General features: G+C 37.8%; 1 protein-coding gene and 1 long non-coding RNA gene across 2 annotated transcripts in view; one reads left to right on the top strand and one right to left on the bottom strand.

Annotated features, from left to right (window-relative positions):
• Window positions 1-17,623, top strand: part of nalcn (sodium leak channel, non-selective) — an 82,729-nt gene that overhangs the window by 30,363 nt on the left and 34,743 nt on the right. The window contains exons 13-16 of the mRNA XM_016669013.1: window positions 101-268; window positions 4,028-4,219; window positions 5,828-5,965; window positions 6,920-6,994. Of these exons, the coding sequence (XP_016524499.1) occupies window positions 101-268; window positions 4,028-4,219; window positions 5,828-5,965; window positions 6,920-6,994 (573 nt within the window). The remainder of the gene's footprint in view (window positions 1-100; window positions 269-4,027; window positions 4,220-5,827; window positions 5,966-6,919; window positions 6,995-17,623) is intronic.
• LOC107835704 (uncharacterized) lies at window positions 7,421-11,039 on the bottom strand. The gene is made up of 2 exons (XR_001661513.1): window positions 8,692-11,039; window positions 7,421-7,900 (listed from the first exon to the last, which is right to left on the bottom strand). It is a non-coding gene; the product is annotated as an uncharacterized LOC107835704 (long non-coding RNA).

Raw genomic sequence — 17,623 nt, 5'->3', positions numbered from 1 at the left:
AATTGGTCACTTCATTCAGAAACACAATATGATTCAGAATTTATCATACATTGATGCCAGGACTAAATTCTTCTTTCTTTCTGTTTTCCTTCTCTGGCAGGTTGCTTTTACTGTGCTGTTCGACCTCGAAGCTCTGCTGAAAATTTGGTGTCTCGGCTTCACCGGCTACATCAGCTCCTCCTTGCATAAGTTCGAATCTCTCCTGGTGGTGGGCACCACGTTGCACATCTACCCTGATCTGTATCACTCCCAGTTCACCTACTTTCAGGTAGAACCGCTCCTGTAAGCGTGTAGACATTGGAGAGTGTTTGCACAAAAATGGGTGCTAATCATATTCAAAATGCAAACCCGAATCGTCTTCTTGAAGTGCAATGACGTTTTTCATTTCTCACAGTTTACACTTGGTTGAGTCACACATTCAAGTAACACCACAGTCATGTAGTGAATCAAAGGCACCACTTTCTGTCTGAACCAAAACTCTGAACTTGCTATCTCCTTTTAAGATGTAGAAGAGTGTTGTTCCCTTTTACAGATACTTTTTTGTTTTGTTTGTTTTATCACACTTGATTTTTTTCAGGTCTTCAAACTCAATTTAATATCTGGGGAACATAAGTAAATATAAGCAACAGTTTTAAAATGATGAGTTCCTTTAATTCTGTGGAGAAACAGTTCTATTCAAGCCAACCTAAGTCTACGTTAAATTGTGAATTAGTGGAGATTCACCGCTTGTGATTCAACCTTTTTGTTTTTCACTTTTAATCATGACTGCCATGAATGTCATGCAGTAAATGTTTACTGCATGCTCCAAAATTTGCACCATTGCCACAATGTTTACATGACAAAAAGATATATGTTAGGATTCTGCTCAGTACATTTTTCGCAATAGTAAATGTTTACATTTTTCAGTACCACATCCTGGACATTCGGATTGTCCTCCTGTTTTTTACTGTTTGTTGTCTCCTAGCTGTGTCTCCACCATTGTTTCAACTTGTCTTTTATTTATTTTTTTTTAAAATATCCTAGATAGTGTATTGACGTTACCGTTACTGTTGTCTGGTTTGAGTCTTATGAAGTCTTGTGTATTGCATGATGCATCTTTGAACCGGCAGAACGATATCTTGTCTTTTTGTTCTCTATAAGTGAATGACTGAGATCATGATGAAGCTCTTTTGACTTGACTATTGTTGCACAACAGAGGTAAAAGCGAACTGAACCGATGAATTTAGTAAAATTACCATTAACCTATCGCCTTTCTCTATTTGTACACCAAGAGATGTTTGCAGAGGAAGAAACATTTCTGCGGCGCGTTAAGCCTTCATATCAGTTTTAGCAATCGCTCTCCTCGCTCTGCTTCAGACTAATTAGTGGTGTTTAAGAGCAGCCATGAACTTACTCCTCTCTCTCAGTGGAAAACCTCTCTCCAACTTCTATGCTGATATTTTTCCAAGTTTGAACCAATGACATTTAGTAACAAGTAATTAACCTTAAGGGTCCTTGGTGAAATCGAATGTGCCCTGGCAATAGGAGGAAAAACCAGGCCCAGCAATCCTGCTCTGGTGTTCCTTTCATTTTATTTTAGTTGTATCCAACCGAGGGGCATTTCGGTGCTAAAGGTTAGACTTATTACATCCAAGTGCAAAATGTCACAGACTTTCATGCCCTGCTTAGAGTTTTGACACACACTTGTTCAGTTTTTAATTGCCCCACTGAACCCACAAAAAAAAAAAACAAAAAAAAAAACAACTTTTTATCATTGTAATACCAGTCAATTCCCAGGTTGGTGTTGGGATAACATAGTCTTAAAATGAAGAGGTTGTGCTACATCAACAGTGCCCCATTTTGTATGAGATACTCCTTTGTCTTGCAAGAAGCAAAAATATATAGATAAAACACAATGTAGAGAAAACACAGCAGGAAAGCAGACTTCTTTTTGTTATATCCTGTTTTTTTAGCATTTCAGTCATTCATTCAGTCAGTGTCAATTTTTTCATAACTGCTGCTGACTAATTATTTCTTCTGCATTCTCTATGTTTCTACATGACCATTAGATAAAAATGGAAAATAAAATAAAATAAAAAAGAATAGATTCACCATATGAAATTCAAACTTTCGATTTTTTGAGATCCCAATGACTGTGATCCAACGTGGGCATGATAAATAGCACTCTGTTTGTCAAATAGAGGATCGTAGTGATATTTTCAAAATCGTTGAGCATAAATGCAACATTTAAGGGCCACATATCTGTTGTCCTTCTCCACCTTTATGTGATCACAACAGCTTTTTTACTCCTTTGTACTTTGCCCTCTATAGGCAAGAGATCACAAGAAAATGAAGTCGTTTTTATAACTTGGCTTTTAAACTGTGTACATGCATGAGCAAAGTGAAGAAACGGCAGGAGGAAAATGCAATTCAACATGATGACCTCATGTTTGCAATGCTTAGCTCAGGCCACAATTCATGACACACAATGGTTACCTATGGCCAAAGACTTCAGCTTGAACTTGAGGTTTTTATTTAGATACCGAGTAGGTGAAGGTCACAAATAGTGAATTCCCTCTTCTCTCAACAAATGCCAGAAGTACTTTATAGTAACAAGCAATGTGGTGGTTTCTCTATTAAAATATATTTTATATTGTGCTGAACATTTGCCTGCACTACTGTAATCTGTAATGTAGTTGTCAAAATGTTATTTTATGCTCTATAATTACACTCTTAGTTTCTCACAACAATATGTCCTTTGGCCTTAAAGTTCATTCACATAAGAGAATGGCCGTTAATTATTCCATAATTTGTTGCACAGATAGAGAACACATACAAAGTAAAAAAAAAAAGAAAAAAAGTAAAAGTTACCTGATAAACGATACACTCAGAAATAACATCCACAATCATCTCCTGGTCTGGCTGTCAACTCCCTGCTTGAGCTATCTGTCCTGAAAATGGCATCAAGTGTTTTTGTGTCCTCATCCCTCAGCTTTAAATTTCTTCCCTTACATCCAAGATTTTAATTATTCTAAAATTATGTGACATTATGTCCAAGAGCTGTTTTTAAGTGGGGGAGGGGGAATCCATTCACCCTTCCTGTGTTTATTTTGCCTAGCTTACCCATGTTTTCTGCACAGATAATGTTTGCAGCAACAGAACTAGCTGTATGTTTTTTGTGTGTGCGTGTGTGTGTGTGTGTGTGTGCGTGTGTGTGTGTGTGTTGCCAATAAACTGACATGTTGCAGTGAAAAAGATTGATGGATGACGGATGCAACACCATCATCCACATGTGGTAGTGTGTTCCTGTTTCTGTTAGCTTACTAACTTACTTGTTACTCGTCTGCTTTGAGACCCAGTGGAAAGCAGATTTTGATGTATTTATTGTTGAAGAGTTGCAAGAGTTTTTGGCTGTAAAATATGATGACATATACATTTTCAGAAAATACAGAACGTAACAGCCTCTCATTCCCAAAACTGCTTTGTTCCTCCTCCCAGAGTAATCATCTGTAAGACAGAAAGCGGGCCTCTTAGTATATGAGGTAAATATCTGTCTTGCTGCTTCATCCGTCAGCATGGGCTTAGGACTTTTACAGTGTATATTTTCTTTATGTTTCCGTCTGAACAAGTTGGCTGTCTTTGTTGTCTTTTTTTTTGGCTGTGTTTCCAGGGAATCAAAGACAGTCATTAATCTGGTTTAATGTTGGATTATAAAGAAAAATCTTTGGCCAGAAGCATCACTCTGAAGACTTTGATCAATAGCTGCTCTCTGGATTTCCAATCAGAGCCTGACAAAGATACATTACCTTTTGGGGGTTTCTGTCCCCACCAGCTATATAGAGGCTAAATCTGTTGACGGAGCACAGAATCACCACACTGCTGCTGTTGAAATTTGGATTACTCTGCTATGTTTGCAACTCTGGTATATATTCACAGCCTTGGAATAAATAAATAAATAAATAAATAAATAAGTAGCTCTGATCTCTCTTACTGTGCCGTACAAACCAAAAGAACACATGGCAATCGTGTTTGTCGTTCTTGTCCCTAGGTGCTACGTGTGGTGCGCCTGATAAAAATTTCTCCTGCTCTGGAGGACTTTGTGTACAAGATATTTGGTCCAGGTAAAAAACTGGGCAGCCTGGTGGTCTTCACGGCCAGCCTCCTCATCGTCATGTCAGCCATCAGTTTGCAAATGTTCTGTTTCGTGGAGGAGCTGGACCGCTTTACAACTTTTCCCAGGGTAAGCAACTCCTCACATTTATCTTACTGACCAATAATAATAATAATAATAATAATAATAATAATAAGCACTTTTGAAGCATGGCATTTTGAACTTAATTATTTTTTTGTTAATTGTGCTTGAAGTTTGAGTTCTGTAGATTCCATAAATTTTCTTAGAGAACTTAGTTTAGTGGCACATTAGGTGAGATGTCGTCCTCCTCTACTAACCGTTAAAGTTTCATCTGTTCTGATATATTTCAGTGGACTTACTGAATCAATTGTATTTTTCAGATTGTTTAAAACGTGCTTGTGAATTTGATATCTATTTTCAGTTATGCATTCCCATGTAATTGTGCTCTCACCTTTGTGTTTTTCAAGAAGAATTAGTTATAAATGTAGTAGATATGTGAATTGGTTTTGTTCAAATAGTTTTATTTTGTGATTTTATGTCTGCATTTTTTTTTTTGTATTTTGTACGTCTATATAATCTTGGTAAAAAAAATCAGTTGCAGCATTTGTTATCTGTCTTATAGTGTCTCGAACTACGTCCCAACAAAGACATTTGCTACTTTGTGCCTGTAAAAATAGAAGTTTCACATTTGTTCATGTTGAAATTATAAAGTTGTTTAGCTTTAATATTAGTCAACTAATATTTCACGCACCTCTGCAGTACGCCGTAGTTTATGCTAAAATATTCAGAGATCAGGCACATGGAAACACTAAACCAAGGTTTAAAATTTCAAGAGTTTCTGGAACGGCACCTCAAACAAGCGATCCGCAGGCCTGCGGGTGCTGATGACGGGGTGCATGATGGGTCGACAGATGTGCTACTGCCTTTGATTTCTAAGTGCTCACAAACTTATCTTTCTCTCTCATTAGTGACAACTTTCCACCTTCTGTATTTTTTTATTTTTTTTTCCCCCTCTCCCTTCCAACATTTCACTGATCTTAGGCAAGCGGGACATGAAAGACTGCTTGTGAACAGCTGCCACTTGTATGCTGTATTACCCTTCCCACTATCATTTTCTTCTCAGATTTTTATCTTTTTTTATTTTTTCGCTGCTGCTGCTGTTCCACGCACACACGTATGTGCATCCAGACACAAAGACACGTCACGGTTAACGATGTCTGACTGCCTTCCCCATGGGCAGGCAGCGTCTTTGGGTTTATCTCTATCGACACTTACTGAGACACGGCAGCAGGTGGGAAGGGTTGAGGGCATGGTGCTGCTGACAAAAAGAGATAAAGTACAGGGCGCCATTTGACTTCAGGGGGCCACCGTCTCACAGCTGGTTGTTCTTTACTCTTAAACTGACCTCCGCGGAGCCAAGAAAAGATGTCCGTGTCCTCGCTTCCTCCCTGCTCTCCCTGACTCGCATCTGTTTGCGAGGAAGGGGATAGATGGTCAGGAGGGAATTCATGCAGCAGCTGCGCAATATTTGCTCTTGAGTGAAAAAGCGTGTTTGAAATGTCAGATGTGGCTGCGCAGTTTCCTCCTTGTATCTGGTTTTCTGTCCCTTCCTCTGCTGCTCTTGTCTTCTGGGTTGTCTTTTTCACTTGTTAGCCTTTAGCTTTTTTTCTGTTATCATGTTTTTGTTTTTTTTTTGCTTTTTTTTCATCCCTGTAGGCGTTCATGTCCATGTTCCAGATCCTAACCCAGGAGGGCTGGATAGATGTCATGGACCAGACTCTGGTGGCTGTCGGAACAATGTGGGCTCCGGTCGTAGCCATTTACTTCATCCTCTACCATCTGTTTGCTACCCTGGTGAGGAACACGCTGTGCTGCTTATACTGGGTCAAATAAACAGCATAAAGCTATTCGATGGTTGCTGTTGGTACATTTGTATGCACAGCCATATTCTGTTGAAGATTATAATCTCATCCTAAACAATAAAAGCCAGTACGGTTAAAAGTATTCAAACCCTTTGACAGTTTTACAGTTGTTACTGTAAAACTGTACAAGGTTGGGTTTGTACATGGCAAACCCAACCTTCAATGTGTTTTATTGGATATTTGTATGACACGCCACTGGAAAGTAGAGCATAATTGTGAAATAAAAAGCAAAGGACATAGCGATTTCACTCTGCTCACCGCTCCATCTAGCTGCTGAGATTTTTGCCCAATCTTCTTTGCGATGCAAGATATGAACCCCCAAAAAACCTAGATGGCTTTCAGCCACACATAGCATTTTGCGTGTAGGCATTAACATCCTCTTATGTAAAATATAATAAAATACATTGCAGTTTCTGTTTGTAAAGTGATAAAATATGAAAAAAAAAAAAAAAAACGTTCAAGCACTTTGAGTGCTTTCACAAAGATCTGTTCAGTGGAAAAAAGGTCAAATAAATGCAAAAATTTCTTTCGGCGGTCATTTAGTGCCAGCCTCTGTTTTTGTTCACTCAAGTGGTACATTTAATCACAGATAATCAGACTTGCAGGCGTAAGAAGCGCTGACATTTCAGTGTATGGCCCTCTGATACAAGGAGTCATCAGACAGCACACCAAATCTCAGGATGACTCACGACTCCCTTCAGACAGACAGGATGTCTTCCAGGACAGAGCAAGCTGCAAATACGAGCACAATGCAGAGTGTGTACAGTGAAAAGATGCGCAAAGACTGCACTGTCATTTTTTATTGTGATGGTAATTATTACATTAACATGTTGTAAGAAGCTCACACGCCACAGCTGTGTTTGAAATCTCTCTTGTTGCATTTTAGATTCTGCTGAGTCTTTTTGTGGCTGTTATCTTGGACAATCTCGAGTTGGACGAAGACTTAAAGAAGCTCAAACAGGTAAATAGAAATTCTTTGAAGTTCTTTGTAGTATAGATTTACAGCAGGAGTTTTATGGGGAAATAATCCTTTTGTTTTGTAATTTAGCGCTGGCATTGTAACATGTCGCTCTTCACTTTGAGAAGTACTTGCCAAGTGTATTCCACTTCATGCTGCTACGCTGGTGTTGTTGCAGGCTTTCTTTTTACTTGGCAGATGAAACTTTGGAGATTACTTTATCGAGAGTTTGCTCAAAATAAAATGTAGCTGTCCATCAAAGACGCAGTTGGGTTTAGTGGATGATAATTCGACGTAAACATAAGCTGGTGCCAGTTTTAAAAATACTCAGAGGAAAGTCAAGCTGCAGATTTATTGTACTGGTCACCAACAGCTTTATAGAAACCAGATTTGGAGAGAAGGCAGATTTTTCTCATCAGTATGTGCTTTCGTTGATAATAATAATAATAATAAAAAAAGTGTCTACTTGGCAAGAGGTTTGAAACACAACGTAACTTCTGGCATTTAAAACTGTTAATAGTTTTATGGGGTCTTTTATATACATTTTCCATGGATCCAAATTTCAAATGAAGTTCTAGCGTTGCATCTTTTATTCTACCTGTTATACAAATGAAAGGATAAAGCAACAAAAATAGTTTTTAATTAGAAAAACAACAACAACAACAAAAAGCTATGATTTGGGGGCTTTTTGTGGATTGTTTCCTTTAAACCAAAAATGTTATTCTGTTTTATCCAATGTTTGTGTCCAAGTTTCAACCATCTGTCTGTGGAGTTGAGGTTAAGCTAAATAATTTGCTAACGCCTTCCTCCTGGGTTTTGATTGGTGTTCCTGACCAGGATCTGTGTATTTCTGCAGCTGACAATAGGCAGGGCCACAAGGATTTGTACAATCTTCTAATTTAAAAACATCTTATTAATCAATCAATCACTCAAATTTTATTTGTGTAGCACATTTCAGCAGCAAGGCATTTCAAAGTGCTTTACATAATTAAAATAAAAACAGCATGTGACATTGAATAGACAATGAGAAAGAGAGAGATTTTAAGAGAAAGAAACAGTGAGAAAGAGAAATAAAAAGAAAATAAAGTAAAGATAAAGAGATTTAATAAAAAAAATAAATAAAATAAGAAATAAAAACATTATTCAAATGAGGACTTGCCCTTAAGGGATCTCCTCCAAAATAAGAGGAGGAGATCCTCTTATTTTGGACTTACTTACTAGGACTTTAGTTAAACCACCATTTGACAAGGACTCAAACCTTTAAAACTTCTTTACATAAAGAGATAAAAAAACAAAGATAAGAAAATTAAAAACATCAAAAACATCGAAGACACCAAAACCCACACTCTAATCCTAATTTAGCCATAAGCAACTCTAAACAGGTTTTAAGTTGAGATTTAAAGGCACCCAGTGTTTCAGCTGTTTTACAGTTTTCTGGAAGTTTGTTCCAAATTTGTGGTGCATAGAAACTGAATGCTGCTTCTCCTTGCTTGGTTCTGGTTCTGGGGATGCAGAGCAGAACCAGAACCAGAAGATCTGAGGGGTCTAGACGGTTGGTACAGCAGTAATAGATCTTTAATGAATTGTGGTGCTAAACCGTTCAGTGATTTATAAACTAACAACAGTATTTTAAAGTCTATTCTTTGAGCTACAGGGAGCCAGTGAAGGGACTTTAAAACTGGTGTTAAAAAAAAAAAAACTGGTCTTATATCTCCATAATGTTATCTGCAAATTTACTGTGGCTTTAAAATGTTGTGCTATGTGTATTTCTGTGTTACCAGCCTCATTCATGAGCAGGTTAAATGAGAGTCGTCTTTTGTTTCTTTACCTTTTCGCACATGACTCATTCCAAGTTATAAGAAAAAAGAGAAAAAGAAAAAATCCCACTGAGCTTTTTTGCAGACTCACCAGTGAACAATTTCAAATGCTCATAACACCGCAGGTCAATTGTGTGGGCTGCAGTATAGACTCTCCATAAATTAAACACAAAAGAATCAAGCCTTAGAAATAAAGTGCTGCTAAACACAGAGGAGAATGGAACTCTTTTTTTTTTCTTTATATTTCAGAGGCAACAAACTAATGTAAAAGAAAAAGAAAACAGGAAAGTACATCAAGTAATTCATTTCAAAATGGCATTTCTGCCTCCCCAACATATGAAGTGCTTACAGGTTCGGCTGCTGTTTGACATGTTTTGCTTGTTGTGACAAAATACAAGTCCATTTGAAGCTAAGCGCTTTGTGTGACGAGGTTGAATTTTGGCTACATTATGAACAAGATGGAGTATTTTTTTTCCCCTCCTATTTAAAGACTGAGCTCTAAAAGTTGCCAATCAACTAAAAAACATGTGTTTAAAGAAATAAACAAGCGAAAAGGCATGGATTGCTATACTAATGCAAGGTTCCTGATGCCTGATGCTGCATCCTCAACTTTAAAAAAAGCAATTTGTGTCATGAAATGCAGAGTAAGTGCTGCGGTGGGCAAATCTTTTGTGGAGAAGTAGGTTTTTCTAAATCATCACAGACGAAAATGTTGGCAGTTCCAGGAATTGGTCTTCTGTTTATGTCCATTCAGAACCCAGAAGCAGCTAATCAGCTTGAACGTCGTCAGGGACACATGCTCAGATAATTGTCGAGTACAGTCAGTGTGCCCTAATAGCTGGCTGACAGGCTTCAGTTTGCTTGGACATGTTATTTCCCTCCCACAGCCGACTGGTTAGCTGCAGTGACGGTAAAATTGCCTATTTTACAGGTGCTTCAATCATGGGTGCAGAAACTCACTATATATAAACCCGTGATGGTAATCACCCACCCACAGGACAGGGATTTAGCAAACATTTAACGTTTAACAAACGTAACAATTTTTCTAAGAAATGCCTACCAGAAACCAATTACAGGGTTTGTAAGGCAGTATTTGTACCTGCTGCTTGATGTCTGACTTTACTAGCTCATTTCAATGTTTTTTTTTTCTTTGTTTGTTTGTTTTTGTTCATATCCAAATCAAGTAAGCTTCAAATACAGTATTAACTACATCACTGTTTTTTTTTAGCTAATATATTTCCTGACATAAAGATTTACACCAGATGCCAGTATCACCTTAAGTTAATTACATGTTCTCTACAAAGAAATCAACACAAATAGATCTGTTAATTATCTGTAGTAAGGTGAAATGACACAGGGAATCAGTATTGAGCACACCCACGTTCAGTCCTGCTCACATTGGTCATCTCATCCAGTTCAAGTGATTACCAGGGTAATTCTAGCAACTTCACTTTATTTCTTTGAAATCGGAGTTTCCTTGGCTGCGTGGGATCGTTGTCATTTCGTCCACAGACTTTTTATCGACAATTTGCTGGTACATTCTTCTTTCAGTTAAAGGAAATCAGCCATTGCACTTCTTAACACAAAACTCTAAGCACTATTTGCTTATGGGTATTAGATAGATTTATAATTCCATCTAATAACCAGAAAAGTATCTTTAACATAGTGGTAAAAATTGTATATCTGCTAAAATCTGCTTCCTGTTTCATGTGTGTGAAGAACATACTTTGGAAAACCATCTTAGATAACATTATAGTCACCACCATGTGCAGATTGAGCAAACATCATGTGCACATGTGTCACAGGTGGCCCGGCAGACTACCTGTTTATTTACGGTCTACGTGTCAAAGAGAGGTGAAAACACACGTGCAGTCAGGCTTACAAGGCCGACCTCTATGTCACGTCGATAGATGGTAGATTTACTGCTCAGTATAATAATATCCAAAGCAGGAGAGAACGAGCTAATCAGAACAGAGCTTAGCTGTGGAGTGTAACGTGGAGTGTAACTTGCCGATTTACACACATTTTATGAAATGACACCATCATAAGTAAAAGAAACATCACTGAACAAACACCTCTCACTGCAACCTACCTCTAATGCCTCTCTGACATACTCATTCACTTTGAAGTTTTCCACAATTATGTCATATTACAACCACAAACTTTATATTTATGTTTCATAGGCTGGGCGTTGAATTTAGTTTGGTTCATTTTGATTCGATTATTCTAGGTTTCATTTTACTTCTGTGTTTTTTTTTTTGTTTTTTGTGGGGGATTGGAGGTTTTCTACTGTTACTCTTTTATGTCAGTTCCTCACTTTAACAGATGTTCCCCATCTGTTCGTTCCATCACCTGTATGGCATCTAATAATCAAAGCCTCCGCTATGAATACTTCTTGGTTCAGTTACTCCATGTCAGACTCCCTGTTGTCCTCGTCCTGCTTTTTCCACTTCACTAAAATGTGTTCATTCACCACACTTCTGTCACTGTATCTCTCCATTTGTGTCCTTAGCAACAACAACAACAAAAAAGACATGACATAATGTGTCTGTAAGAAATTGTATTTATTTATTTTTTTTAGATTTCATGAGATAGACCAACACAAGGTAGTTCCTAACTGTAAGGTAGAACTGCATGTCACAAACCTGGTCAAAGAAGAAGGCCATAAGCTAAGCGAAAGTGTTTGGAGTTTACCACAAGCCATGCTGGGTAAACTCCATATTATCATTTCCCTTCTCTCTGTCATGCTCTATTTGCTGTTGGTTAGAAACAAAGTGATACCCAAAAATACATTGAAGTTGTTGGTTGTAATGTGAGAAAAGTTCAAGGGGGATAACTTTATAACAAACAGTATCTGTGACAAACTAATACATCAGGTCTATCCTTACCACACGCACCCAAGAAAATGTAGGTGTCAGTGTGCAGAAGGGCAGTCGAATAATGGATTTTTATTGCACTAGTTAAATAAAAGCAAATGGGCACAAAATGCAATCTAAAAACGGAAAGAGCTGCAAAAGGCTTTTGTGTGGCAAGTGTTAAATATTTATTCTAATTTGAAATTCAAGGTCATCTTCCAGAGGGCAAAGAATGGGTTTTGTAAAAAGCATCTTGGCAACCGCCTCTAGTGTTCCAAATAAATTGGCATACATTTTGACACACCTGAGTGCTGCTGAAAAAAAAAGCCTTTATTTCTCTACTGCAACAACTTAGTCAAACTTTTGGTCATGCCTTATCAATGTAAGCTGAGTTCAACTGGGGTCAGTTGCAAGATGCTAAGCTCAGTAAATATATTTGCATAATTCTTTGAATAACCATATCCTGTCTATTTTTTGTTTGCTTGAAAAGGAAACCATTAAAAATATTTTCAGTAAAACTACTTCATCAGTGTCTATGACCGTCTTATCTTTTTAGAAAAAAAAAAAAGATTGTGGCATTGGGATTTACCTGAAATGAACCTCAGATCTAAAAGTGTGACTTGTTGCGTAAGGTAGGGATAGCTCATCTGTGGTCTGTGCATTAGTTGCTGTTTTTGGTTCTTTTTGGACCTCCTGGTTGAATGGTCAGTACCCTCTTATAGTCATTTTGGTAGGCCAGCCACTCACAATGGGAGGTTCACTATTGTTTCATGTTTTCTCCATTTGAGGCAAATGGCTCTCTGTGGTTTCCTGGTGTCACAAAGCCTTAGAAGTGACTCTGTAACCATTTCCAGACTGACTGATGTCATGTGTGTGTTGCTTTTGAAATCTTCTAGCTTGCATCATGTTGTAGGCTAACATTTTATTTAAGCAACTCCCTAAGTCTGAAAGTCTAGGACTGATGAGGCTTGGGTGTGGATAGTGAAACTTAGCTAAAAAAAAGAAAAAAAGGAGAGAGGTTAGGCTCAGGTAATTCATGTTTTTAGTTCCTGCACTAACTCGGGTTCATAATTTTTCAGTTTGTGTGATACAAAAAAAAACAAAAAAAAAACAAGAAATTTGTAATGACGCAACTTTTATTCACATAACTTTTTAGCATGTGTGAAACGTGTTTGTGTCTAGTTGAAAGGCCTGCATGGGGAATTTTAGTTTCAAATTAATTTACTGTTACGCCCCGTAATGTTATAGCTGTGGCTAAGGTGACCCTAAACCTGCTGCTTTTGTATTTACCTTAAAATTCATCAAATTAATAACAGCTCTTATATCACCCTCACCCAGTTACAAACATTTACTCCAGCGTGGTCCATGTGTGTGCTCAGTGGCGCAGTAATGAGTGAAATCAGGGTAAATGAGTTGCCAGGCAACACGTTTTGTTCATGTCACTCTGTGTGCCATAAACATACTGAGGGACATAAACTATCTGCGGTACTACTCTCACAGTGGCCAGTAATGGTGTGTGTAGGATGTAGGTGGGTGGGTGCATGTGTGTGCGTGTGTGTGCGTGTGCACACAGACAGGTGTAAGGTTGGGTAGCTCGACTGTGTCCAGTCATTTTACTAATTCTAAAATGGCATCATCAATAGACCTCGCAGGTAAAAACATCTGTCACTGTTTGTGTGTTGATTGCAGCCTGACCTGCATCTGTCAACTCTGACAGACCATTTGTCTTTATTTGACGGAAACACTGCGAGCTCTGAGGCTCTAGAGGACTTGCAACTCTTTGCTTTTCTGCGCTGTCTTCTCTAAAGTGCTTTAAAACAAAAAGTATTTAATGTTTAATAAGTCTGTAAATAACATTGCAGATTCTCACGCTGACAGAGGTTTGACTTTTGGCCACTCAAAGACATTTAAAGGTTCTCCTTTAAAAGTGTTCCTTAAACATTAAGTCTGGGGAAATCTCTCATGGTGAAACCCTAGACTTTTACAGCCATGATGCTGACACCACCAGGCTTCTTCAGCATGCGCTGTCGTTTGCCTAATCCTCTATGAAATCTGCACACATATTTAACATCACACCTATAATTTACTATTAAATCTTAACCTATATTTTCTTTTAAACCATTAAAAATGCTTAAATGTAGTAACAAGGGTTAACAAATGCAATAATCATTAATGTGAAGTAATTTAAATATCAGCTTTTTTTTTATCTGTCTGTCTTTTTGTTCAACAGACATTTTCAACACTACCATAAGTGGTGATAAAGCGCCATGTTGAACACTAACAACGTACGTGCTGCTATGTGGTGCTTGTTTTTGCCTCAACACCTTTAAATAATTGTATGTCTGTTTTTTGCAATGTCTATCATACCACAACATAAGTGTTGTTGTTTTTCGGCATACATGATCATTTCAAAATATACACCACTATCCCATTTAATATTTGAGAAGAAACAGCTCTGTTTTGCTGTTATGGGTTAGATTGTTATTGTTAACGTTGTTGAGAGAGAGAACAGTAGTAAAGAAGGATTTCAATTTTATCTGCAAAATAAAGACAAAAACCTTTAAGTTGATTTTTTTTTTTAAATCTGTCTTCAGAAGCTTATATTAGCAATGAGAACACGTAACTTTATCAGAATGGTTAGCATCGCTAATTTTAAACATCAATCTCTGTGTGTATTTTCTGTACAGATAATAGCCTCGTTCCTGTACCGGATTCTTTACGCTGCCGATATTACCTTATCCTGCATGTTCTGTGACAGGCAGAAAAGGAGTCTTGATAAAGATAAAGCAGAGCAGCTTGTTGTGCTTGCATTTGTGAGCTACATAGGTTTGAATTGTATGTAATTAGTCTACGAGAATACACTAATTTGATTTACAGTCTTGCTTTAAATATGCCCCAAAGCACACATTACATGTGTGCATGAGGTATAATCATTAATAACAAGGAAATGAAAAATAAATAAATAAAAAAAAAGGAAGGAACATGGCTAATTATCAGCTGGTTTATTTCTCCCTACTGAAGAGAATATAAGCAGCAATAATCACACTTTTATGAACAAACAGACGCACATCTCTGCATGCGTTTCCAAATCATCGACACTGATTTGGTATTATGCATTTATTGTTTGGAATTGAGTTTTCTCAAAATCTTAAATGAAATAAAGCCTTGGGCAGACGGCTGGGAAAACAGAAGTGGATGGGAGGAATTAGACACAGGTACAGAAATTTCACCTATAAGAGGACAAAGACACATCTGCTTTCTATGTGTGTGTTTTTGTTTTCCTGCTCATGTCACTTTAAATATGATTTCAAAACATTTATTTTTCACTGACAAAACAAAAATTTTTAAAAAGCACATTTCTCTAAAAAGATAAATAAAAGCTACCGCTTGGGAACTGTTTTCTGAACACTGTTCACTTGTGGTCAAGCACGTGACACATCCAAGGTCGTCTTCATCAGAAGGACTTCAGACATTGTAGAACATCGGGAATGACAGTCAGCCATGCACGGAGGGGAAACAGCTTCATAGAGACCATGAGTGCAATGCAATATTCATTCCTTCCCGTCACCGGTTGGTGGACTTTGTAGTGTGAAAGACTGATTGGCCGTCTCCACCCAACAAATCACTCCTGCCTACAGCGCAGCAGAGGACCACAGGGTGGTGCGAGACTGGGGAGGAATCGTTTAACCTGTGCCAGGAGATATCAACCAAACAGGGGAGGATGTTTACCCCTGAGGCCACTCATGATGGTAATAATGTGTGTTTGTGCCCATGTGAAATGAATTGTCAGGAATGTGACAAATTTGTATCTACAGTTTGCACACACACACACACACACACTGCTCTTGGCAACATTTGTGTGTGGTTGTCTGACAGTAGAGTCAAACAGCTCCTTTGGCCAGGAAAGATGAGGAGTCATGAGAAGCACCTTTTATTTATTTATTTATTTATTTATTTATTTATTTATTTTAAGAATCAAATGAAGTTTTTTTGGCCAAGTTTATGCACACAAACAAAAATATGACTTTTTATTTTCATTTTGTTACACAGACATTTTAAATATAACTCTATAAATTTGGTGCAAAATAAAAAAAAATATATCTTTATTTAAAGTTATTATGTATATATACAGTGTTATTACAAAATAAGAAGTCATGGTTAGTGCAAATACGCATGGACCACATTTGGTCCCCCTGGCAGTTAAATGTTCATCAGAGGGACAGCCAGCGGGAAGGAAGTCTCTGTGGCAGCTGGTTTTTGAGAATAGCACCATGTAGCACAGACCCAAAGATAAAACAGTTTGTGTCTAGGATGTGTGCACTCTGCAGAGATGCTAGCTGCCCTTTCCCTGACCCCCTGGCAAGACCGGTATAACTCCTGGATAGTGGGAACATCACCCCTGATGATCAGCTCGGTAGACCTGATTGTATATTTCTGTCTAACTTGCTTGAGTAATAGTTGAGTTAAGCTCCTGGTGCTTCTGACTATACCTGTAGACTATCAAATCCACTTGTCTGTATGCAGACTCCAAGTGTGAGGCAACGCAAGGAGGAAAAATGTAACCTCACACATTTATTTTGTCTAACTTTGAACTGTTGTGCTGAAGTTGGTGAAGCTGTTGGCACCAAGTTCACCCAAATCTGCATCAACAAAAGTCCTTAAGTTGGTCTGCACCGGCTCTGATGTATGAGGGGGACACACTGTGAGATCCTGCATCTTTCCCGATTCTCTGCCTCTGAACGAGCATATTTACATCCTCCTCAGAAACCTTAGGAGACATTTCTGAGAGAGGGGGGTGGTTGCTGCATGTAGAGCTTTTGTGTCAAAGTGAGATGTGGACGAGTTGGTGGGAGGTGTGAACGGCTGCTTTTCAAACCTACAGTAGACGCTGTTGAAGTTGTCTGCCAGACGAGGGTTCTGCTGACGATGTCAGGTTGGCCAGTCCAAGCTGATGTTGGGTAATCCTGCTTATAAGGAAGGGGCAGAGAAGAGAAAAGGCTAGAAAGAAAATCTAAGTATTATGCATTTGTCTTATCTTTCTAGTGTTATTGTGTTATCTCCATGCAGTTTTTTGTTCTAAAGAAAGAAAGGGACGATTTAGCTGCCAACCATAGTTGCTTCATAATTGAAGAGTGAGAGAACATCTTTGCTATAAAAAAAAAGAAAAAAGCCAGGAAACAAACATGTTCACCAACAATATCACACTTTCCACGTTGTCGATTTGCAGATACTTTGAATTGATTTGATTTTGTCTCGCAGCCTGAATTAACTGGCGACATGTTTTGACAAGCGGAAGATATAGTTGAAATGACTTTTCATATCCCTGTGCTTCCTCTGACTACATTGCACACAGCAAAAATGGTACTAAAAATATTTAACTTTAAGTAATCTTCCTTCAGTAACAACATCTACATTGAGGAGCTCTGTTGTTAGCTCAGCATAACCAGATGGCATTTAGGTATGATGATTTTAGTGAGAAGGTTTTATTATATTTAGTTTCTTTTTGACTTTTCATCTGCTAGCTGGAAATCTCCAAGTCCAAGTCGGATCTCCAATCCGAAAACAATAAGTCTGCTGAAGATACTATAATGTGTGATATATTACATGAATGTACTTTTTATGTTTTTTTATGTTTTTCTGGGCTACAATTGACATTTTAACGTTAAATGTATGTCTTTTCCACAATCTTAACCAAGCGACGAATTTGAACGTTTTGACCAGAGGACAAATTAATACTTATTTCTGCAGCAATTACAGGAGATTTTCAGATTGTCTTTGAAATCCAGAGAAGTAACGTAGAGTCGATCAAATGAACTGTTGTTCTGAGTAGCTTGTACCATTTAACCATACTGCCATCTAGTGCAAAGATTACACATGTGGATATTAAATTATTAACCGAGATTCTTTATGTATATATGGGCAAAAATGCTAATCGGCGCATATTTTTTTTTTTTTTTTTT

Source organism: Poecilia formosa, unplaced genomic scaffold (genome assembly GCF_000485575.1).
Source record: "Poecilia formosa unplaced genomic scaffold, Poecilia_formosa-5.1.2 Scaffold19, whole genome shotgun sequence".
NCBI classification, from domain to species: Eukaryota; Metazoa; Chordata; class Actinopteri; order Cyprinodontiformes; family Poeciliidae; genus Poecilia; species Poecilia formosa.
This window is presented reverse-complemented; position numbering and strand designations above follow the sequence as displayed.